The sequence below is a fragment of the Xenopus tropicalis genome, chromosome 2 (genome assembly GCF_000004195.4).
Source record: "Xenopus tropicalis strain Nigerian chromosome 2, UCB_Xtro_10.0, whole genome shotgun sequence".
NCBI classification, from domain to species: Eukaryota; Metazoa; Chordata; class Amphibia; order Anura; family Pipidae; genus Xenopus; species Xenopus tropicalis.
In genome coordinates, this window is record NC_030678.2 from 72,865,965 (window position 1) to 72,885,222 (window position 19,258).

A 19,258-nucleotide genomic window follows, 5' to 3' on the forward strand; every position below is an offset into this window, starting at 1 on the left:
CTAGTGTGTGTCTTCACCCTTAGTCAGCCCTGTATTGGTGAGGCATGTAGGCATCCCCCCACCAGCCCTCTAACTTGCACATCATTCACAGATGAGCGACTGGAAGCGCAGTCCACAATGGGACCCAGATAAGGCTCACTTTCACCTCCTAACACTGCGCTGCTCTTCACACAGCATGACATCAGAGTGCAGCTTACCCCAGAGCAAAGTGCTTGCTAAGCAAGCACTAAGGAGGGCAGTCTACCACTCTAGCACTTGCCCCCCCATTGTAAAGTAAATGTGTGCTAGATACAACTGCAGATATAAAGAACATAATGTTCAGTTTTAATGTCCATTAAATGTCAAGCTTACCCATACCTCTATTTTGCAGTCTGTTTCGTCTTCTGCTGCTCTGTGCAACTTCACTAGCCTCTTCAAACCACCTTGAGAGCATGTCAGACATTCTTTGCATTAGTGATGCATTGGTGCTTTGATCTCCTAAAAGATACACATACACTTTTACTTTGTTAACATTTGACAATTGAACACATTTTGATTTTAATAGGGCAAAATATATTACCTTACATTTTTCAAGCTTTTAAAACTATAAGGTTCAATGATTGTGGAACTTAAACTCTCTATATAAACTGCTATCACAGGTCTTATTTGGCCCCCGCTTGTGTCTCTAATTTATGTTTTAAAAAAATATAAATAACAGAGGTACATTTCAGACAATATCCCTTATAGACAGCCTAAATATTACAATAACAAAAATACAGATATTAGCTGGGGATTTAAAAAGCAAATAACTAGCTGATGATTTAAAGGAACAGTAACACCAAAAAATAAAATTGTTTTAAAGTAATTAAAATATAATGTACTGTTGCCGTGCACGGTTAAAACTGGTGCGTTTGCTACAGAAACGCCACTATAGTTTTTATAAACAAAGCTGCTGGTATCCATGGGGGCAGCCATTCAAGCTGGAAGAAAGGAGAAATATAGAAGATAACAGATAAGTTCTGTAGAATATAATGGGGTTTTATCTGCTATCTGCTAAGTAACCTGTGCCTTTTCTCCTTTGAATGGCTGTCCCCATGGCTACACAGCAGCTTTGTTTATTTAACCTACAGTAGTCCTTTGGAGGCAAACATGCCAGTTGCACCATTGCAGGGCAACAGTACATTATATTGTAATTACTTTTATACACTTTCAGTTTTTGGTGTTACTGTTCCTTTAATGATAGAGTAACTAATTTAAAAGTATGTCTATGAAGGTTTTAATTTATAATATCTTGTAGAAATAACTCTAAAGCAATTGGACTTTTGAGCATTCTTAAAAACTTTTCATCACTTATCCAAGCAACATTAGCTTTTAGTAGTAGGGGATTCCACTGCATTTTAAACCCTTAAAGGAACAGTAACACCAAGAAATTAAAATGTAGCAGTGTAATGAAAATATCATGTACTGTTGCCCTGCACTGGCAAGAATGGTGTTTTTGAAATAGTTGTGTGCTCTTCAGAAAAACTACTATAGATTATATAAAAAAAAGGTGCTGTGTAGCCACAGGGGCAGCCACTTAAAGGGGACCTGTCACCTTAAGAAATAATTCCAAATTGTTTTCTATTGTGTTTGTCAAGCAAAATAAACTTTACTTACACTATATAAATTATTTTAATCTTATTTTCTTCAGCCTTGGAATTCACAATTGCAGCAAGCAGGCAGGTGCCATTTTGTGGATACTGTTATCAAAGCAGGCATTGCATCCTGCCAGTATCTTGTTTCTGTGCCAGTATGGGGGGAACTGATGCTCATATCCATGCACTGGCTACATAATTACATGGTGAGGAGGGAGGGGGAATGTGAGGAGAGCAGCAACATCTAAAAAGTTCTGAATTGAAAGTGAAAGTAACTGTCTGCCACACCTCTATGCCTAAGGCATAGAGGCGGGGCAGGCAATATATGACTGACAGGTGGGATTTTTAAATGCCTTTATAATGGGTATAGATGTGGTAATAAAAAAATGATTTGGGGTTTCATGTTTAATTTGAAAAGGACTTTTATTATACAGCTTTTTATGTCTGGGTGACGGGTCCACTTTAAGCTGGTAAAAAGGAGAAAAGGCACAGGTTACATTGCAAATAAAGGATAAGCTTTGTAGTATACAATGGTGTTTTATTGGTTATCAGCTATGTAACCTGTGCCTTTCTCTTCTTTTCCAGCTAGAACAACTGCCCCCATGACTTCACAGCAAGTTATTTATATAACCTATAGCATTCTTTTTAAAGAAAACACAGTTACCACTGCAGGCAACTGTATATTATATTTTAATTGCTTTAATACATTTTCAGTTTAAGGTGTTACTGTTCCTTTTTGAACAGTTTACCTTCAGGTTATAGGATGGCCTACTCTAAGCAACTTTTTAATAGGCCTTCATTTTTTATTTTGATTGTTTTTGAACTGCCTTCCTCTTCTGACTTTCTAATTTTTAAAAGTTGGTCAATGACCCCAGAGCCAAAAAAACATTGCCTTGTGAGGTTTTAATCGCTATTGTTATATTTAATTAATTATCTTTCTAGCTAGACCCTTCTACATTCATACTCCTGTCTCTCTTTTAAACCACTGCCTGGTTGCTAGGTGAAATTGGACCCTATCATCCAGGCAGCTGCTGAAAAGCTATATTGGAGAGCCGCTGCACAAAAAGCTAATAATTTGGAAATCACAATTAAAAAATGAAGACCAACTGCAAATTGTCTCAATTCTCTATAGCAGGGATCCCCAATCTTTTTTTACCTGTGAGCCACACTCAAATGTAAAGAGAGTTGGGAAGCAACACAAATATGAAAAGTGTTCATGTGTGCCAACCATATTCAGATGCTTTTTAAAGCATGAATCTCAACAGATATATTCTATCCAGAAGGCATGACTTTTTTTTTTATAAGAAAATTTTAAACTTGGTGGGTGACACCCTATGGTGCCAAACACTTATATGGCTACAAGAAAGGTTTAAAGAAAAAGACTGATCATCAGTTACTTGCATGACAAATGCAAACAAATGACATATGAAACCCTATTTCAAAATGTAGCTTACCTTGCATATATTCCAGCTTCACAAACTTGAACTAGTTAGAAACAAATAATGCTATTCTATTGCAGAAGCAATGTAAAGTGCACACAATAAATGTAATATATAAACAGTACAAACAGATTTTTTTTTTATATTTAATTTTTAAATTTAATGTGGGGCTAGCTATATTCGAAGATAGCTGCCTATACACCAATATTTCAATTTAAAAAATACATTTGTTGGTTCCAGAATAAAATTGTAAATGGTAGAGTGAACTATTTGCTATTTAAATAGTGTAATTTAGCAATAAAAATTTACACCATAAAAATCATGACAGAATCCCTTTGTATATATTGCAAATAGATACAGACATATATTATATGCTATTATTGTATTGTTCCCATTTTGGGGGTGTTTGGACCAGTGGAAGGTGGGGCTCTGCCTGAAGAACATTTAGGGTTAAATTTGGGGTGAATTACTATTTTGTCTCGTATATACACACACACAACAGCACATCTTGAAGGTCAATTAGCAAGATTTGTGGTGTACTAATGCAATGTTCTAGATATTTTTGGAACCATGGATGTATGACTGATGCAATGTTTTCCTAGGACTGTAATCCAAGCAGGGCTTAGACTGAAAGACTGATAACACTGCCTCATGTCATGTAACAAAAATTTCAGTGCTTTTTTATTTTGTTCAGTTGACCATGCACAGAAGGGTTTGGATTTGTTTCGATAATTTTTGAGTTTTGCCAAATACGAAAAGATCCACAAAATATCTGTCAGCAATATGAACAAAAGAGGGCCTGTGAATCTGGATTGGTCCTGTGGATTTCCTGAAGTCCCTGGAAGCCCCCTTGTGTTTCTATTGCTGGCTCTTTCCCACTTCCTGAGCTGAGGGACTGGGGTTGGTGCACCTGGACTTATTTGATTTGGTGAGTTGATCTACAGTGGTTACTAGTGGCACTCTCTTTTGTTGCCACAAAATATCTGTCCATATCAAAAGACTATGGATTAACCATCCCTATTGTTTATAGGCAGTACAAATAACATGATCAAATAAGAACATACCATCTCTTTCTCGTTCACTTTCAGGTCTTGCCCTTGGACCTGTATCAGACCAATCTCCTCGGAGTCTTAGGCGCTTAACAGGGGGTTGCCTTACCTATTAAAACAAAATCAATTTTATATTCAAGGGCTACACTATTAACTAATACCAATATTTTTTTCCTCAAATAGAAATCTGAAAAGCACTTAAAAGGGCAGTATGACCAAAAATAAAGAGCTACTTTCTGAATTCAATGAACTGTTACTCTGCATTACCATTTATATACAATAAGCTTGTTTGCAGCAGCAGAGGCTGGTCTGCATTGAAAATAACAGATAAACAATCTGGAATACAAAGACTTTAGTACTTCAGTAATGAAAGGATCAAATGTCATTCATTGCTTTCTATACACTGCCCTGTGGGACAGCAAATTGCCAATTTTGTTATTTGCCATTTTTCATTCTTTTTCAGGTTGGTGTGATGGCGCAGACTGATGCCCCTTGGGTGGTCATCTAAGGTGGGGCCAAATGATCAAATTAAACCAGCGGGGATAGGCATAGTCGGACTGAAAACTGAATCAACGAGTCAATGCAGTCCCTGATCTGAAATCATACCTGTCCGATCGAGGTTTTAGACCAGATCTCGTTCAGGTACCCATCGGGGGGTGCCCACACACGGACAGATAAGCTGCCGAATTGGTCTAAAGGTTTCTCCTTTTGAATGGCTGTCCCCATGGCTAAACAGCACGGTATTTTTTTTAAACTATAGTAGTCTTTCTGAAGAAAACACACTACATTTTCATTTTTTGGTGTTACTGTTCCTTTAATGGTGCTTAGTGTCAAATCTGGAATCTTTTAAGTATCTGTCTATAAGTAACCATTTTAAAATAATGACATCTAAATGCATGTCTTGTTCATTCTCTGGTGAGAATTGAAATACTTTAATAGCATGTCAAAATTTCATGTAATCAGGTTATATTGCATTCTTGGCACTCTAAGGACAAAACTAAACTGGATTTTTCTACAAGTGTGCTGACTACTGTCTTCTGAAATTTACAGAAGGCTGTTGGAAAGTGATTTTTGCAGGTAAAGCTTGAAACTAAATTGCCTTTGGCTTTAGTTGTTTCAGATAACCTGCCAAAGTGCGTGGTTCTATGGGCATAAAGATTTTGCACAGTACTTAAATGTGTATCTCAAGAAGTAGAGATGTTGGCAGCCAATTATTCATATTAGTAGTGCGCAGAAAATGTCCACTTTTGTGACAATTTCAGGCAAACAAAAACCCTATATAATAAAACCTTTGCTACTGTGGTCACTAATTAAACACAGGATCAGAATCCTGCAATAGTACTGGCCCCATACTGGGATTCATGGCAATAAAGCAAAATAAGTGTAATGTCCCATGGAGTGAATCTCCCAGAAAAGCCTTTCCACCGGCGATAAAGGGAATTGCCGATGGAAAGGCTACGCATCGCTTCAGTTTTCCAAAGCCACACATGCGCCTTTCCACCAGTGATTCCCTTTATTGCAGGTTGAAAGGCTTTTTGGGGAGAATAGTCGGCCATGGTAGCAGAGGTTTATTACCGGTGACTAATCACCCTGTGGGACATTACCCTAACAGGTCAAACAATTACTGTACCTTTCCAGGTATTTTCCTGGAGCCCTTAAGGTAAGAACCCATGGAGCGGTTCAGTTGGTCGTGATAGATCTCTGCTATCACTGGTAACTAACCACTCCAAAATGGCTTTCTACCTCCAACAACAGGAGTTGCCGGTGGAAAGCCCTTTGCATCGCTTAGTTTCCCTAAGTTCCACAAAGTTGCCTGCAGGAGGAAAATTTGCATGACTTACCGAAGCAATGCAAAGGGCTTTCCACAATGGCTTTCAGTTTGCATTTGAATCTGACCTGCGTGCTCACAAACTAACTGAACAGTTATATCCCATGTGGCCCCCCCTAAAGTCGCTGACTAACTAACAGCTTAGAGAGCTGATGAGTTCTGGCTATTATGTTAGACATCTGCTCACTCCGCCTTTATAGATTATCTGAAAGCAGTTTTAATGTGTAGCGCTGGCTCCTTCTGAAAGTTCAGTATCAGGCACAATGCACGGAGATGGCTGCCTACACACCAATTTTACAATTAAAAAGATACATTTATTGGTTCAAAAATACAATTTTAAATGGTAGAATTGATTATTTGCAATATGAATAGTGTAATATAGTAATAAAAACTTTACCATAAAAATCATAACAGAATTCCTGTCAGAATATATAGATTCTAAAAAAGACAACACCAAATTAGTAATTTGCTAAATGATCCTTAAGGATGTGTCATCGATATGGCACCTGCACTGTAAGACTTTTAGTATTTCCCTTTTGCTTACAGCCAGCTGAAACATTATTTATGAAAACAACTTTTTTTGCCTTTTTTTAGCACCTTAATAAAGAGTTTTGCTGACATTTACCTCCTCCCTTTTCTGATCAGATGATGGCAATTTGAGCTCTTTTGCTTGGTCATTTTTAGGATCAAATAGGTAAATGTAGTCAGAGGAGTAGCTCACTAGAACCTCTTGCCCATCTTCACTATAGCATAAAGAGGTCACTCTGCAGGATTTGTTGGTAAGATGTGAGGGAACAAAGCGGACACACATTCCTGTAGTTCCACGATTTGAATAATTGTCTAAGAAACAAATAATAAATTACATTTCAGCACATCATTCAGGCTTCTGTTTTTTGGAATCACTTACATGCATAACCCTTTATTTTAGGCAAACATATATGGATTTTTTCAAGTAATGCCTCATTTTGTCTTTCCTTACTGGGTAAGCACAATTTATGAAGCACAAATAAAACATACCAGTATATACAAATTATATACTGAACTAGCATACCTTTTAGTTTTTGTTGGGATTCTTGTAATGTAAAGCAAATATGGTATTTTGTTCAGAAACAGATATACATATATACAATTTGAATAGAAACTAAAGAAAACTAGCATTAAATACATATGCCTCCAAAGATGCCTACAGTATCTCCCCCTTTTTTGATGATTTAGAGTACCTGCTCTGGGCTTTTGTCAGTTATAAAGTTTATATAAAATACAAATCCATAATGCAAAGCCGATTAGTTATCCACTCACTCTAAATGGCAGCACAGAAAGCAGTGCATTCTGCATAAAAATTTATAAGCCAACAAGCATCTGTTTCTTTAAAGGAGAAGGAAAGGCTACGTCACTGGGGGGTGCCAAAATTTTAGGCACCCCCCAGTGATTTTAATCACTTAACTTTTACCCTGGGTGCTAAAAACTGCACCAGCCCAGGGTAGCTGCCAGCCAGTGTCTCCTCTTCCTTCTTCTGTCTTTGTGCCGCTTTTGCACGCGCAGTAGAGTGAAAAGCCGAACTTTTAACAAAAAAAAGCCGGCTTCTTCACTCTACTGCACATGAGAAAACATTTGCTTGCAGCTACTCCTGACTTCTGCGATTTTATTCTAACAGAAGCACTAGCCTGAGGTAAAAAAGTAAGCGATTACAATCACTGGGGGTGCCCAACATTTGGCACCCCCAGTGATTTTTGTCTTTCCATCTCCTTTAATGAGGTATGAACTCACTTTCCAGTGAGTTATAAACTAAATTTCTTTTAATGTTTTGAAGACTTGCACCCTAACAAGATCAGAACATATGGAGATGTTATGGGCAACTTTTTTTTTTGAAAGGTATGTTTTATTGCTTTTTATACAAACAAAAACATAAAATAACACATTTAACATTACAGTAAATAGAATATGCTAGTCTTTCTTTTCAGGTCTGTCTTTAAGGTTTGTTACAAACATCAAGGGGGAAAGTGTAACAATACAAAGTTTAAGGGTGGATCTGGCGGCAGTTACCTAGTATTGGGTACATCAACCTACTGAGCTAAGTGCTCAGGATGTGGTAGAGAGAAGTGGGGAAACGCCGGGGATTTTACCCTGTGAATGGGAGTAGAGTCCTTCAGTTTCCCTCCAGATCACACCAAGGACCCCAAACTTTATCGAATTTATCGGACACGCCCCTGTTCTCATATCTAAGTTTGTAAAGAGGGACAACAGCGTTCACTCGATTCTTCCAGGCTGTGACAGTGGGGAGGGTAGTGCCCATCCAGTGCATTGCAATTGTTTTTTTGGCATAGAACAGCAATATTCTGTAGCGTAGCCGGGAGCTATTTTGGGCAATTATAGTGTCTAGGACTCCTAGCAAGCAGGTTTCAGGAGCGGTCACAGTGGGGAAGGCTAAGTTGTTTGATGGATATTTGGTCACTGCTAACCAGAATTTAGCGATATGGGGGCATGACCAGATCATGTGAAAAAAGTTGGCAGAGCTTGCTGCACATCTAGGGCAGTGATTTGTTGGGGTACGGCCCATCTGGTGCAATCTTAGTGGTGTGATATACAGGTGATGGAAGGTTTTATACTGTATAAGTCTGTCTCTGGTAGATATAAGACAGTTGTACATTGCGTCTGTTGCCTCTTCCCAATCGTCTTGGGTGAGTGCTGGTATTTGGGAAGTCCACCACACTTGTGCAGAGTGGAAGGGTTTTGGACCTGTTGAAAGTAGATTTTGATATAGATTTGAGGTGAGCTTTACTGGGTTACTAGATTGTAAAGTAGCCTCCACTGGTAAATAAATGAGTTGGGGGGTGAGAGTGGCAAATTGGTCCCTGAACACTGATCGCAACTGTAAATATTTGTAAAAGGGGAGAGTAGGTTGCTGTGCTTTCTCTCGGATCTGCAGGTATGTTGGGAAGGTTGAGTGTTCCATAAGATCTCCCAGGTATTTAATATTATGGCGAGGCCAATAAATGAAATTTTGTAGTGTCCTAAATTGTGGTAGATATTTGTTGCCCCATAGTGGAAGTCTAGATGTAAGTAAGGGTGGCGGGTGTTTGAGTAGTATAAGTGCTGTGGTCCAGGCTTTATGTGGAGTAGTTAGAGTTGTTGGCAGTGGGGCTGTATCTTTAAGATGCCGGTAAGGAAAGTTGCGTAATCCTTCCAGGGAGCCGAGTATTGTTGCCTGAAGCTGTAGATTTGGATTGTAGCGGTCATGAATGAAGCACCAGTGTAGGTAATGTATTTGTGAGGCTAAGAAGTATTGAAAAAAGTGGGGGAAGGCTAGGCCTCCCTCCATTAGTGGAGCGCATAGTTTTGTCCAGGCCAGGCGATTGTTCCAAATAAATGGTAGGATAATCTGGTTAAGCTTCTTAAAGAAAGTTTTAGGGATAAAAATTGGGGCATTTTGTAGTATGTATAAAAATTTGGGGAGGTATATCATTTTTATTATATTTATGCGGCCCCAGAGTGAAAGTGGTAACTTGGACCATTGAATCAGTCGGGTTTTGAGATCTGACAGCAAGGGGTCTAGGTTAAGTAGTATGTATTTGGTAGGATCTGCGGTTATCCAGACTCCTAAATATTTAAATTGATTGGCCCATTTTAAAGGTATATTGGGTATTATTGGTTGTGGTTGGAGAGGATCTATAGGGCAGAGGATTGATTTATCCCAGTTGATTCGCAGACCGGAGTAGTGTCCAAATTTGTCCACCTGTTGCAGCAGAGAGGTCAGCGAAGCACTTGAATCTGCCAGGTATATTAGTAGATCATCTGCGTATAGTGATAATTTTTCTTGGATATTACCATATGTAAGGCCTCTAATATCTGGGGAGTTCCTGATCAGTATGGCTAAAGGCTCTATGGCTAGGGCAAATAATATTGGTGAGAGCGGACAGCCTTGGCGAGTCCCTCTCTCCAGGGAAAATGCAGGAGATGTAATCCCATTTACTCTGACTCTTGCTGTGGGATGCTGGTATAATAGTTTGATCCACTTTAAAAATGTTTGGCCAAAGCCGAAGCCGGACAAGACCTCCCATAAGTATCCCCATTCAATTGAGTCAAAGGCTTTGGCTGAATCTAGGGAGGCAACAACTCTGGTATCGGTCTCTAAGTGAGGGATTTGCAGATTGGTGAAGAGTCTTCTTAAGTTAATGTCAGTGGATCTCCCGGGCATGAAGCCTGACTGATCCGGGTGTACAAGGTCAGGGACCACCCGTTGGAGCATTGTCGCTAGAATTTTGGCCAAAATTTTGGCATCAGTGTTAATTAGAGAGATGGGGCGGTATGAGGAGCAGAGGGATGGATCTTTGCCCGGCTTCGGGATGACCACTATTAGTGCCTCAGCAAAGGATACAGGTAGTGCTTGGTTGTCATAGGCATATTGTAACGTTTCTAGCAGCTTAGTGGGGATGTGTTCAGCTAGTGCCTTATACCAATTAGATGGTAGTCCATCCGGACCTGGTGTCTTATTAGAGGGGAGGGTGGCAATGGCATCGGCAACTTCTTGTTTTGTGAGTGGGGCATCTAAATATGCCTTTTCTGTTGGGGCTATTTTTGGGATGGGTATGCTTGCTAGGTACTGTGTTAGCTGTGTCTTAGAGTAGGTAGTTGTGGTTTTGTACAAATTTTTGTAGTAGGAAGCAAACTGTTGTGCAATGTTCTTGGGTTCTGTGGTGAGTGTGCCGTCATCTTGGCAAATATGGGGTATCGCTGTAGAGTTGTTTTGGGGTTTGGAGAGGTAGGCTAGTAGCTTGCTATTCTTGTCCCCTTGCTCAAATATGCGCTGATTTTGGTATAGTACTGCTTTCCTTGTTAATGAGATAGTAGCCCGGCTAAGGGAGTTCCTTGCAGATAGGAGCTGTTCATATGTGTTTTCTGTAGGGTTCTGGGTGTGTGTAGTTTCTGCTGTTATAAAGGTTTTTTCCGCCTCATTTAACTGTTCTTTTTTCTCATTTCTCGCTTGGGATATTACAGCTGTTAATTCACCCCTCATGACTGCCTTAGAGGCGTCCCAAAGCATTAATGGTGAAGCAGAATTATTGTTTAATTCCCAGAATTCTGTATATGCTTTTTGATTTTGACTTGCAACTATTTCATTTTTAAGCCATAGAGGACTTAATCTCCATAACCTGTCTACCGGGGATGGGTTCCAGCGGAGAGAGAGGCTAAGTGGGGAGTGATCTGACAAGGCTTGGGGTAGATATTGTATTGTGTCGACCGTGGGCAATAAATCTGCTGGGGCGAATGCCAGATCAATTCTAGATAGGGACTTGTGGGTAAGTGAGTGGCAGGAGTAGATTCTTGCTGTGGGGTTTTTCCATCTCCAAACCTCCGTAAGGTGAAGAGCGGTTATGGGCAACTTTGAAGGTTATTTCCTGTTTTTATAGAATAAGAAATGTTATTATCATTAAGGGGTGTCACATGTTAGGCACACCCCCCTCAGGTACCCTAGGTTGGTGCTCCTGCAAACTTAAAACTGCACAAGTCAAGGGGAACATCAGGGGAGAATAACATTGCAATCTTATTAGATCTTCTCTCTGATCCTGGTATGCAGGTGCAGTAGATTGGAATGGTGGATTTTTCTACCTTTTAAAGTACAGTTTTTCACTCTATTGCATACCTCCCAACATTTGAAAAATGGAAAGAGGGAAAAACGAAATGGTGCACATAGCACAGCAAATTTCTTATGACCCTGCCCATTTTTGCAACCACACCCCTAAAAACCACTCCTATTTTACTACATTTGGCAGGTTATTTGAAGTTTGGACACATTTCTGGGGGTTTTGGGGTCGTTTTATGTGTTATTACAGTTTTTCCCTTAAAGCTGCAAGTCTCAGTTCCTCCAAGACTTGGGGGAAATTGAAACTGCTGCCCATCTTGCAGCTTTGAGGCTACACTCCCCAAACTTGAATCGCATAGTCATGGGGTCAGCCTGAATGAAAATATGACGATTATTGGATGCCTAAAAGTTGACAGAGCTGTGAACAGCCAATGAGATTTTACCTATTGACTTGGCAGAAATTCAACCTGCTGCCATTCTCACAGTAATAACATCAGGGTCCCCAAACTTTGCAGAGTTATGTACCAGGTAACTGCAGTTCAAGGTTAGAAAAACAGCCAGATCAGAACAGTCAGATTTTACCTATTGACTTTCAATGGGGAAATCCAACCTGCTGCCATTCTCCCAGTATTAACACCAGGGTCACCAAACTTTTCACAGTTGGTCACTAGGGGACTTCAGTTTTAGTTTTGAAAAAGTGGGCGGAGCCACCAACAGCCAATCAGATTTCACCTGTAGACTTTATATGTTTACATTTAAACTGCTGCCATTCTTTAAATATTAATACTTATGTCCCCAAACTTTGCAGAGCTAGTCACCAAGTAACTATGGTTCAGAGTTAGAAAAGGTGGGAGGGGTCACCAACAGTCAGTCAGACTTTACCTATTGAATTTTTTTGGTTTAAATTTAAAATGCTGCCTTTCTCACACTCAGGGTTCCCAAACCTTGCATATTCGTATTCAGGGTTAGTTAAAGTGCACAGAGCCACCAACAACCAATCCATTTCCACCCATTAAATTTTATGGGTTTATATTTAAACTGATGCCATTATTTAATATTAATTTCAGGGTTGTTAAACTATCCAAAGTTAGTCACTGGGTATTTGCTGTTCAAAGTTAGAAAAAGTGGGCGAGCCACCAATAGCCAATCACATTTCATCTATTTACTTTCAATGGTGAAGTGTAAAATGCTGTCAGTCCCACATTTTTTATGCCTGAGTCCCCAAACTTTGCAAAGTTGGCCACTGGGGGACTGAAGTTCAAAAATAGGGAAATTGGGTTGGGGCCAGGTGCCAAACGACCAAATTAGACTTTATTCACCTGATATTGCCCACCCGTAGGTGAGTATATAGGGAGAAGATCCGCTCGCTTGGGGACCTCGCCAGGCGAGAGGATCTCAACGTGTATGGGAACTCTTACACATTTTACAACCCAACATGAAGTTTGTTCTCAACCTTCCCTTTCTGGTTGTAATTACAATCTAAGTGCAGGTGTTCCTAGTTAACTTTCTGGGCTCTCTGCCAAAAGCTGCTTATTTAATTAAATGTGAGAAACAATGTTTCTAAGTTCAGGTATAGCTTGTTAAGATTTCTGCGCTCTACTAATTCTTCTACATGGATTAGCAGTAATATGTACAAAACTGTATTCTTTAGATGGCAGTTACAAATATTGCTAAAATTACTAACCTTGCACACACACACTGGTCATTACTTACTCGTTGCTCTAGTTCCAAGCATACGGCGATCATATATTCTCACTGAGCTGTCCGAACATCCAACTGCAAGATAGTATGGTGCCGTTGGACAAATTGCAATTGAGGTAGCAGCTCGTCTGCAGTTTATTAGAATATCCTGAAAAAAATAAAACAGGGCTGCTGTACAGGTAAATCTACTAATATTAAAAATATGTTATAACACAGAGCAAAAAGTTCCCTCACTACCTCCCTATGTAATTTGTCTATGGCAATAGCCTCTTTTAAATATTTAAATACCATAATCACTTAGAATTGCTTCTCCTCCTTTAACCCACTCAGGAATTTACTTTGGCCCGTGGCTAACCGAGCACAGTTCTTCTCAACACAGATTACCAAACATGCCCTCCAGTCTAGCAGCCAATAAAGAGCTGGAACTGGTTTCCATATAAACTTTGCTGTAGCTGCACTCTGCTGGAAAAAGATGTTTTTTTTTTATTCCTAACCTTCTGTTCTGAGCTCATCTTAACCACAGTGCTCAATCCAAGCAGGATCAATAAAAATTGCTGCTGATGATGTCATTTGGAAAATGTCTGCCGGGTAAAAGCTGCTATTTTTTGTAAGAAAATGTGATGGTGCTGGCGAATGGAGAGGAGCAGTATGCAGTTGAAATTATGTGGTTCTGGTGGGAGAGATATGGCCAACTTATACACATGGTAGGAAAATGCACATTTCCATTAAGAACTGGTGCACTGTAATAAGCACCCCAAAAGTCATGGCCACTAAAATTTGAAATTAAACTGTCAACAAATTTTTTAGACCAATTTACTGTAGTCTAATAAAAAGTATTTGAAACATGGGAACACCTTCCTTCACAGTGACAGTAACATTGTATCTCTTAAAGGAGAAGGAAAGGCATTTTGGCATTTTACTACAGGTATGGGACCAGTTATTAAGAATGCTTGGGACCTGGGGTTTTCCAGATAAGGGGTCTTTCCGTAATTCGGATCTCCTACCTTAAATATGCTAAAAAAAAAATATTTAAACACAAATTAAACCCAATAGGTTTGTTTTGGCTCCAATAAGGATTAATTCTATCTTAGTTGGGATCAAGTACCAGGTTCTATTTTAAAAATGTGAATTATTTGATTAAAATGGAGTCTATGGGAGATGATCTTTCCGTAATTCGGATAATGGGTTTGATACCTGTACCAACAGATTAACCACATTAGTGCAAGCTAGAACGCAATATTTATTCAGCAGAAAGCTTTAGCAATACCTGAGTAAACAGCCCTACAAGCACCCTCTGTTTGTTTAAGATAGCACCTGACATTTTAGCTGTTAGGACGTTGCTGCCCCACTTTTCCCTTGCTCTATTAAACACGAGCATACACATCCTAAGTCAGTACTGCTTTACCATTTAAAACTAGCATTTGAGTTATAAAACGCAGACCTGTGGCACTATGCTGCATTTTTGCTATTTCTGACCTTTTCCATGACTATATGGTTAAAATTATTATGATTCTGCTAGTGATTCACTACGGACCACAAATCCTAAAGTCATTAGGCCACTTCATAGAGGATGTTTTAGCACCAGCGCCATAAATATTGTATATCATTTTTGGTGATGTTTCTTTCTAGTGATCATTTTATAAACCAGTTGCACTGGAATTATTCTAAGTAAATACCCCTAAAAATATTCATTAAAAATGTTAGTCTTACATCTTTGCAGTCTTCTTTAGTACAGCTGGTCTTCGTCCTGGTATCAAACCATCTAACCGTTCCATCTTCACCACAGGACAAAAATGTGTAGGGATCATTGGGTACTGTCATGATCTGTTAACAACATGTTTTGTACTATTTGTGTAATCAACTGTATGTCCAAATGTAAAATTACAAATTTGATTTATTTTGATATGAAAATAAGTTTACAGCTCCCTTATTAAAATGCATGCGTCATACCACATTAAGGCTAATATCACATAAAGCACAACCATGAAATAGCAAAATGGCTTTGCTTTAAAGTGGGCGAAAACAAAGTATTTGTGGGTGAGGCTTATTATAACATATTAACATATTATATTAAAGCTTATTTGTGGCATTCCACGTGGTACACATAGTATCCCTCCACTTTTCTTCACCCCAATTAAAGCACTGGGTAAACCAAGGTCTGTGTGCTCAGATTCCAAATTTAATTTAACCTAAGATTAAGCTAAAAATCACGAGTTAGGAACAATTTAATGCAAGCCTTCAACTAAATCAGAATTTCTTCACTTTGTATAGCATACTTCTGTGTATACTCATTCTACGTCAGACCAAATATTCATGAGTTGACAACTGAGCTGGCAGATGTATGTTTCAGTGGCTAAAGTTTCAGTAGGTAAAGTTTACTGACAGGCCTTGAAACAATTTCAACACCATGACAAGGACAAGGAGTAATTAGATACAGGGACCTATTAGCCTATCACATTTCTTAGCACTGGGCTTGGTCTTTCAAAGGCTGAATAAGATAACCAGGGAGCCACAAATAAAAAAGCAAATGCAAAAACAGATTTGTTTTCTCTCACGTAACACCATGTACCTTAACATTTCTGAAATTGCACCTTGAGAACTACTTTTCTTACTACTCAGCTGTAAGAAAATAATACTAAAATGAGGAATTTATTACTGACCCTTTCTATACCAATAGAAAATAATATTTTAGATTTTTTTTAGCACTGCCAAAATGTGGAATCGTTTTTACTTGATTTGTGTAAAAAGGCAGGGTGGTCAGTCCACATTTCAGATGTTTACCCAAACAAGCTAGTTCTTAACAGTTATTGAGCAGTGGGTAATTCTATACATATTACTGGATCAGCAAGCAACAAACACTGATGGGCATCCACTGTCCTGAACATTAACACACTCTCTGAATAAAGTAACTAAATAAAGAGTGTCAAAATGTCCAATATCTAGTTCATTGTGCATACAAAAATGTTTTACTAATACACATAGGGGCTGATTTACTAACCCACGAATCCGACCCGAATTGGAAAAGTTCCGACTTGAAAACGAATATTTTGCGACTTTTTCGTATGTTTTGCGATTTTTTCGGATTCTGTACGAATTTTTCGGATCCAATACGATTTTTGCGTAAAAACGCGAGTTTTTCGTATCCATTACGAAAGTTGCGTAAAAAGTTGCGCATTTTGCGTAGCATTAAAACTTACGTGAAAAATGCGCAACTTTTCGCGTAAGTTTTAACGCTACGCAAAATGCGCAACTTTTTACGCAACTTTCGTAATGGATAGGAAAACTCGCGTTTTTACGCAAAAATCGTATTGGATCCGAAAAATTCGTACAGAATCCGAAAAAATCGCAAAACATACGAAAAAATCGCAAAGTACCGATCATTACGAAAAAAACGCAATCGGACTCCATTCGACCCGTTCGTGGGTAAGTAAATCAGCCCCATAGTATATCTGTGCAGAATATGCTGATGCATAATACTGAAATGTTGGACACAAAACACACCACATGTGAACTTATGTATATATAATAATTGCCAGTTGTTCTATCATACAATCAGAAAAATCATTCCCCCAAAGGCATCTAATTTGTAGTGCCACTGTATTAGCTGCACTTCTGACCTTCTACCAATTACAGACAGCAATTGAGAAAACAGCACTTAACAAGCACTTTACCCTATGTATTTTGAGTTCAATATTAAGAAAACTATAACATGAATTATTCTTCCAACAAAAACATGTTTGCAGTGCAGAACACTTGCAGTAGTTCTTAGAGCACTGCATGAGTTAAAGGAGAACTAAAGCTTAACTAAGAAATAGAGCAGAAATGTTATACATTATATTTTGGTATTTCTGCTGATTCACTGAACATGCTTTGTGCTGCTTTCAGTTACCTGAGCATAGGGACTGACCCACACACGATATGCTATATACATAGCTGCTCATAGAACACTGAGCATGTGAGTTTTGCAGATACAAAATTCAAGATGTGAGAACTTTGGAGGCCTGGATCATTGCTGATACAGAGATAATAACCCTTTAGGCTGGTGAAATAAGTTCAGTATATAAAATATGGCATTTCTAGCCATATTCATTTTTAGGGTTTAGTTCTCCTTCAATTGGTCAGTCATTTCTGCTGGTCAATCTCAGAGAAACAAAGACAAATTTAAATCTACTTCATTGTGTTGGGTTGAAAACCCCAACATACTCATATTCTTCTTCTGCTTCTTCTTCCCCCCCCCTATTTTCTAAACGCTACTCCTCCTACAGTTTTAGGGGTACACCACCCAAACTCTCCACACTTCTTCGCCCTATAGCGGAGCAGGTTGCTTGTGCTTTTCTAAGCGATCCGGCCCCCCGTCTTTTTGTGGCGCCCCTCCGAACACCCCAATTTTTCCATTGACTTTGACAGACTTACAGCTTTGAAGCTACACCCCACACACTGGAATAACATAATAATGGGGTCACCTCGAATGAAACAGCGACATTTGTTGGATGACCCTAAAGTGGGGCCAACAACAGCCAATCAAATTTCAGCCATTGACTTTCATGGGGAAATTGAAACTGCTGCCAATCTTACAGCTTTGCGGCCACACTCCCCAAACTTGAATCACATAGTCATGGGGTCAGCCCGAATGAAAGAGGATTGTTGGATGCCCAAAAGTGGGCAGAGCTGTGAACAGCCAATCAGATTTTATCTATTGACTTGGCGAAAATCCAACCTGCTGCCATTCTCACAGAAATAACGCCGGGGTCCCCAAACTTTGCAGGGTTAGGCACAAGGTAACTGCGTTTCAAGGTTAGAAAAAGTGGGTGGAGCCAACAACAGCCAATTAGATTTTACCTATTGACTTTCAATAGGGAAATTTAACCTGCTGCCATTCTCACAGTATTAACCCCAGGGTCCCCAAACTTTTCACAGTTGGTCACTAGGGGACTGCAGTTTTAGTTTTGAAAAGTGGGCAGAGCCACAAACAGCCAATCATATTTCACCTATAGAATTTTATTGGTTTGATGCCAGGGTGAGTCTGGAGGGGAAAGTGAATAACCGTGAACTGCTAATGTTCCAATCTTTAGTTACAGAGGGTCAGGAAACTGTATCATTATCATCCCCCCATCCCCCTAAAGTGGTACCGTCCGACCCCCCCCCCCAAACAAAATTGTACGGTCAAACCCCCCCTCCCCACCAACAAAATGGTACACTCCGACCCCCTCTCCATCCAAAAAAAATGGTGCGGCCCAACCCCCCCCACCAACACAATGGTACAGTCCAACACCCCCCTCCAACAAAATGGTACAGTCCAACACCCCCTCCAACAAAATGGTACAGTCCAACCCCCCATCCAACAAAATGGTACGGTCCAACCCCCCATCCAACAAAATGGTACGGTCCAACCCCCCATCCAACAAAATGGTACGGTGCAACCCCCTTCCAACAAAATGGTACAGTCTGAAACCCCCTCCAACAAAATGGTACGGCTTAACCCCCCTCCAATAAAATGGTACGGCCCAATCCCCTTTCAACTAAATGGTACGGTCCGCCCCCCCCAATAAAATTGTATGCCCAACCTCCTTCCAACAAAATGGTACAGCCCAACCCTTCCCTCCAATTAAATGGTACGGCCCGACCCCCCCTCCAACAAAATGGTATGGTCCGACCCCCCTTCAATAAAATGGTATGGCTTGACTCCCCCTCCAACAAAATGGTACGGCCCAACCCCCCCCCCTCCAACAAAATGGTACGGCCCAACCCCCCCCCCTCCAACAAAATGGTACGGCCCAACCCCCCCCCCTCCAACAAAATGGTACGGCCCAACCCCCCCCCCCTCCAACAAAATGGTACGGCCCAACCCCCCTCCAACAAAATGGTACAGTCCGACACCACCACCCCCTCCAACAAAATAGTACAGTCCGACACCACCCCCCCTCCAACAAAAGGGTACCGCCCGACACTCCCCCTCCAACAAAAGGGTACCGCCCAACCCCCCCTTCCAACAAGATGGTGTGGTCCAAACAACCCCCTCCAACAAAATGGTATAATCCGACCCCCCC

The 19,258-nt window shown here is 40.0% G+C and overlaps 1 protein-coding gene across 8 annotated transcripts in view; it reads right to left on the minus strand.

The window, feature by feature from the left end:
• The window catches only part of dcaf6 (DDB1 and CUL4 associated factor 6), a 77,502-nt gene that overhangs the window by 38,595 nt on the left and 19,649 nt on the right, over positions 1-19,258 (minus strand). For all 8 annotated transcript variants that reach the window (XM_012964206.3, XM_012964213.3, XM_012964201.3 and 5 more), the window contains exons 6-10: positions 14,922-15,035; positions 13,224-13,359; positions 6,555-6,769; positions 4,117-4,210; positions 358-477 (exon numbers count right to left, since the gene is read on the minus strand). In XM_012964206.3, the coding sequence (XP_012819660.1) occupies positions 358-477; positions 4,117-4,210; positions 6,555-6,769; positions 13,224-13,359; positions 14,922-15,035 (679 nt within the window). The remainder of the gene's footprint in view (positions 1-357; positions 478-4,116; positions 4,211-6,554; positions 6,770-13,223; positions 13,360-14,921; positions 15,036-19,258) is intronic.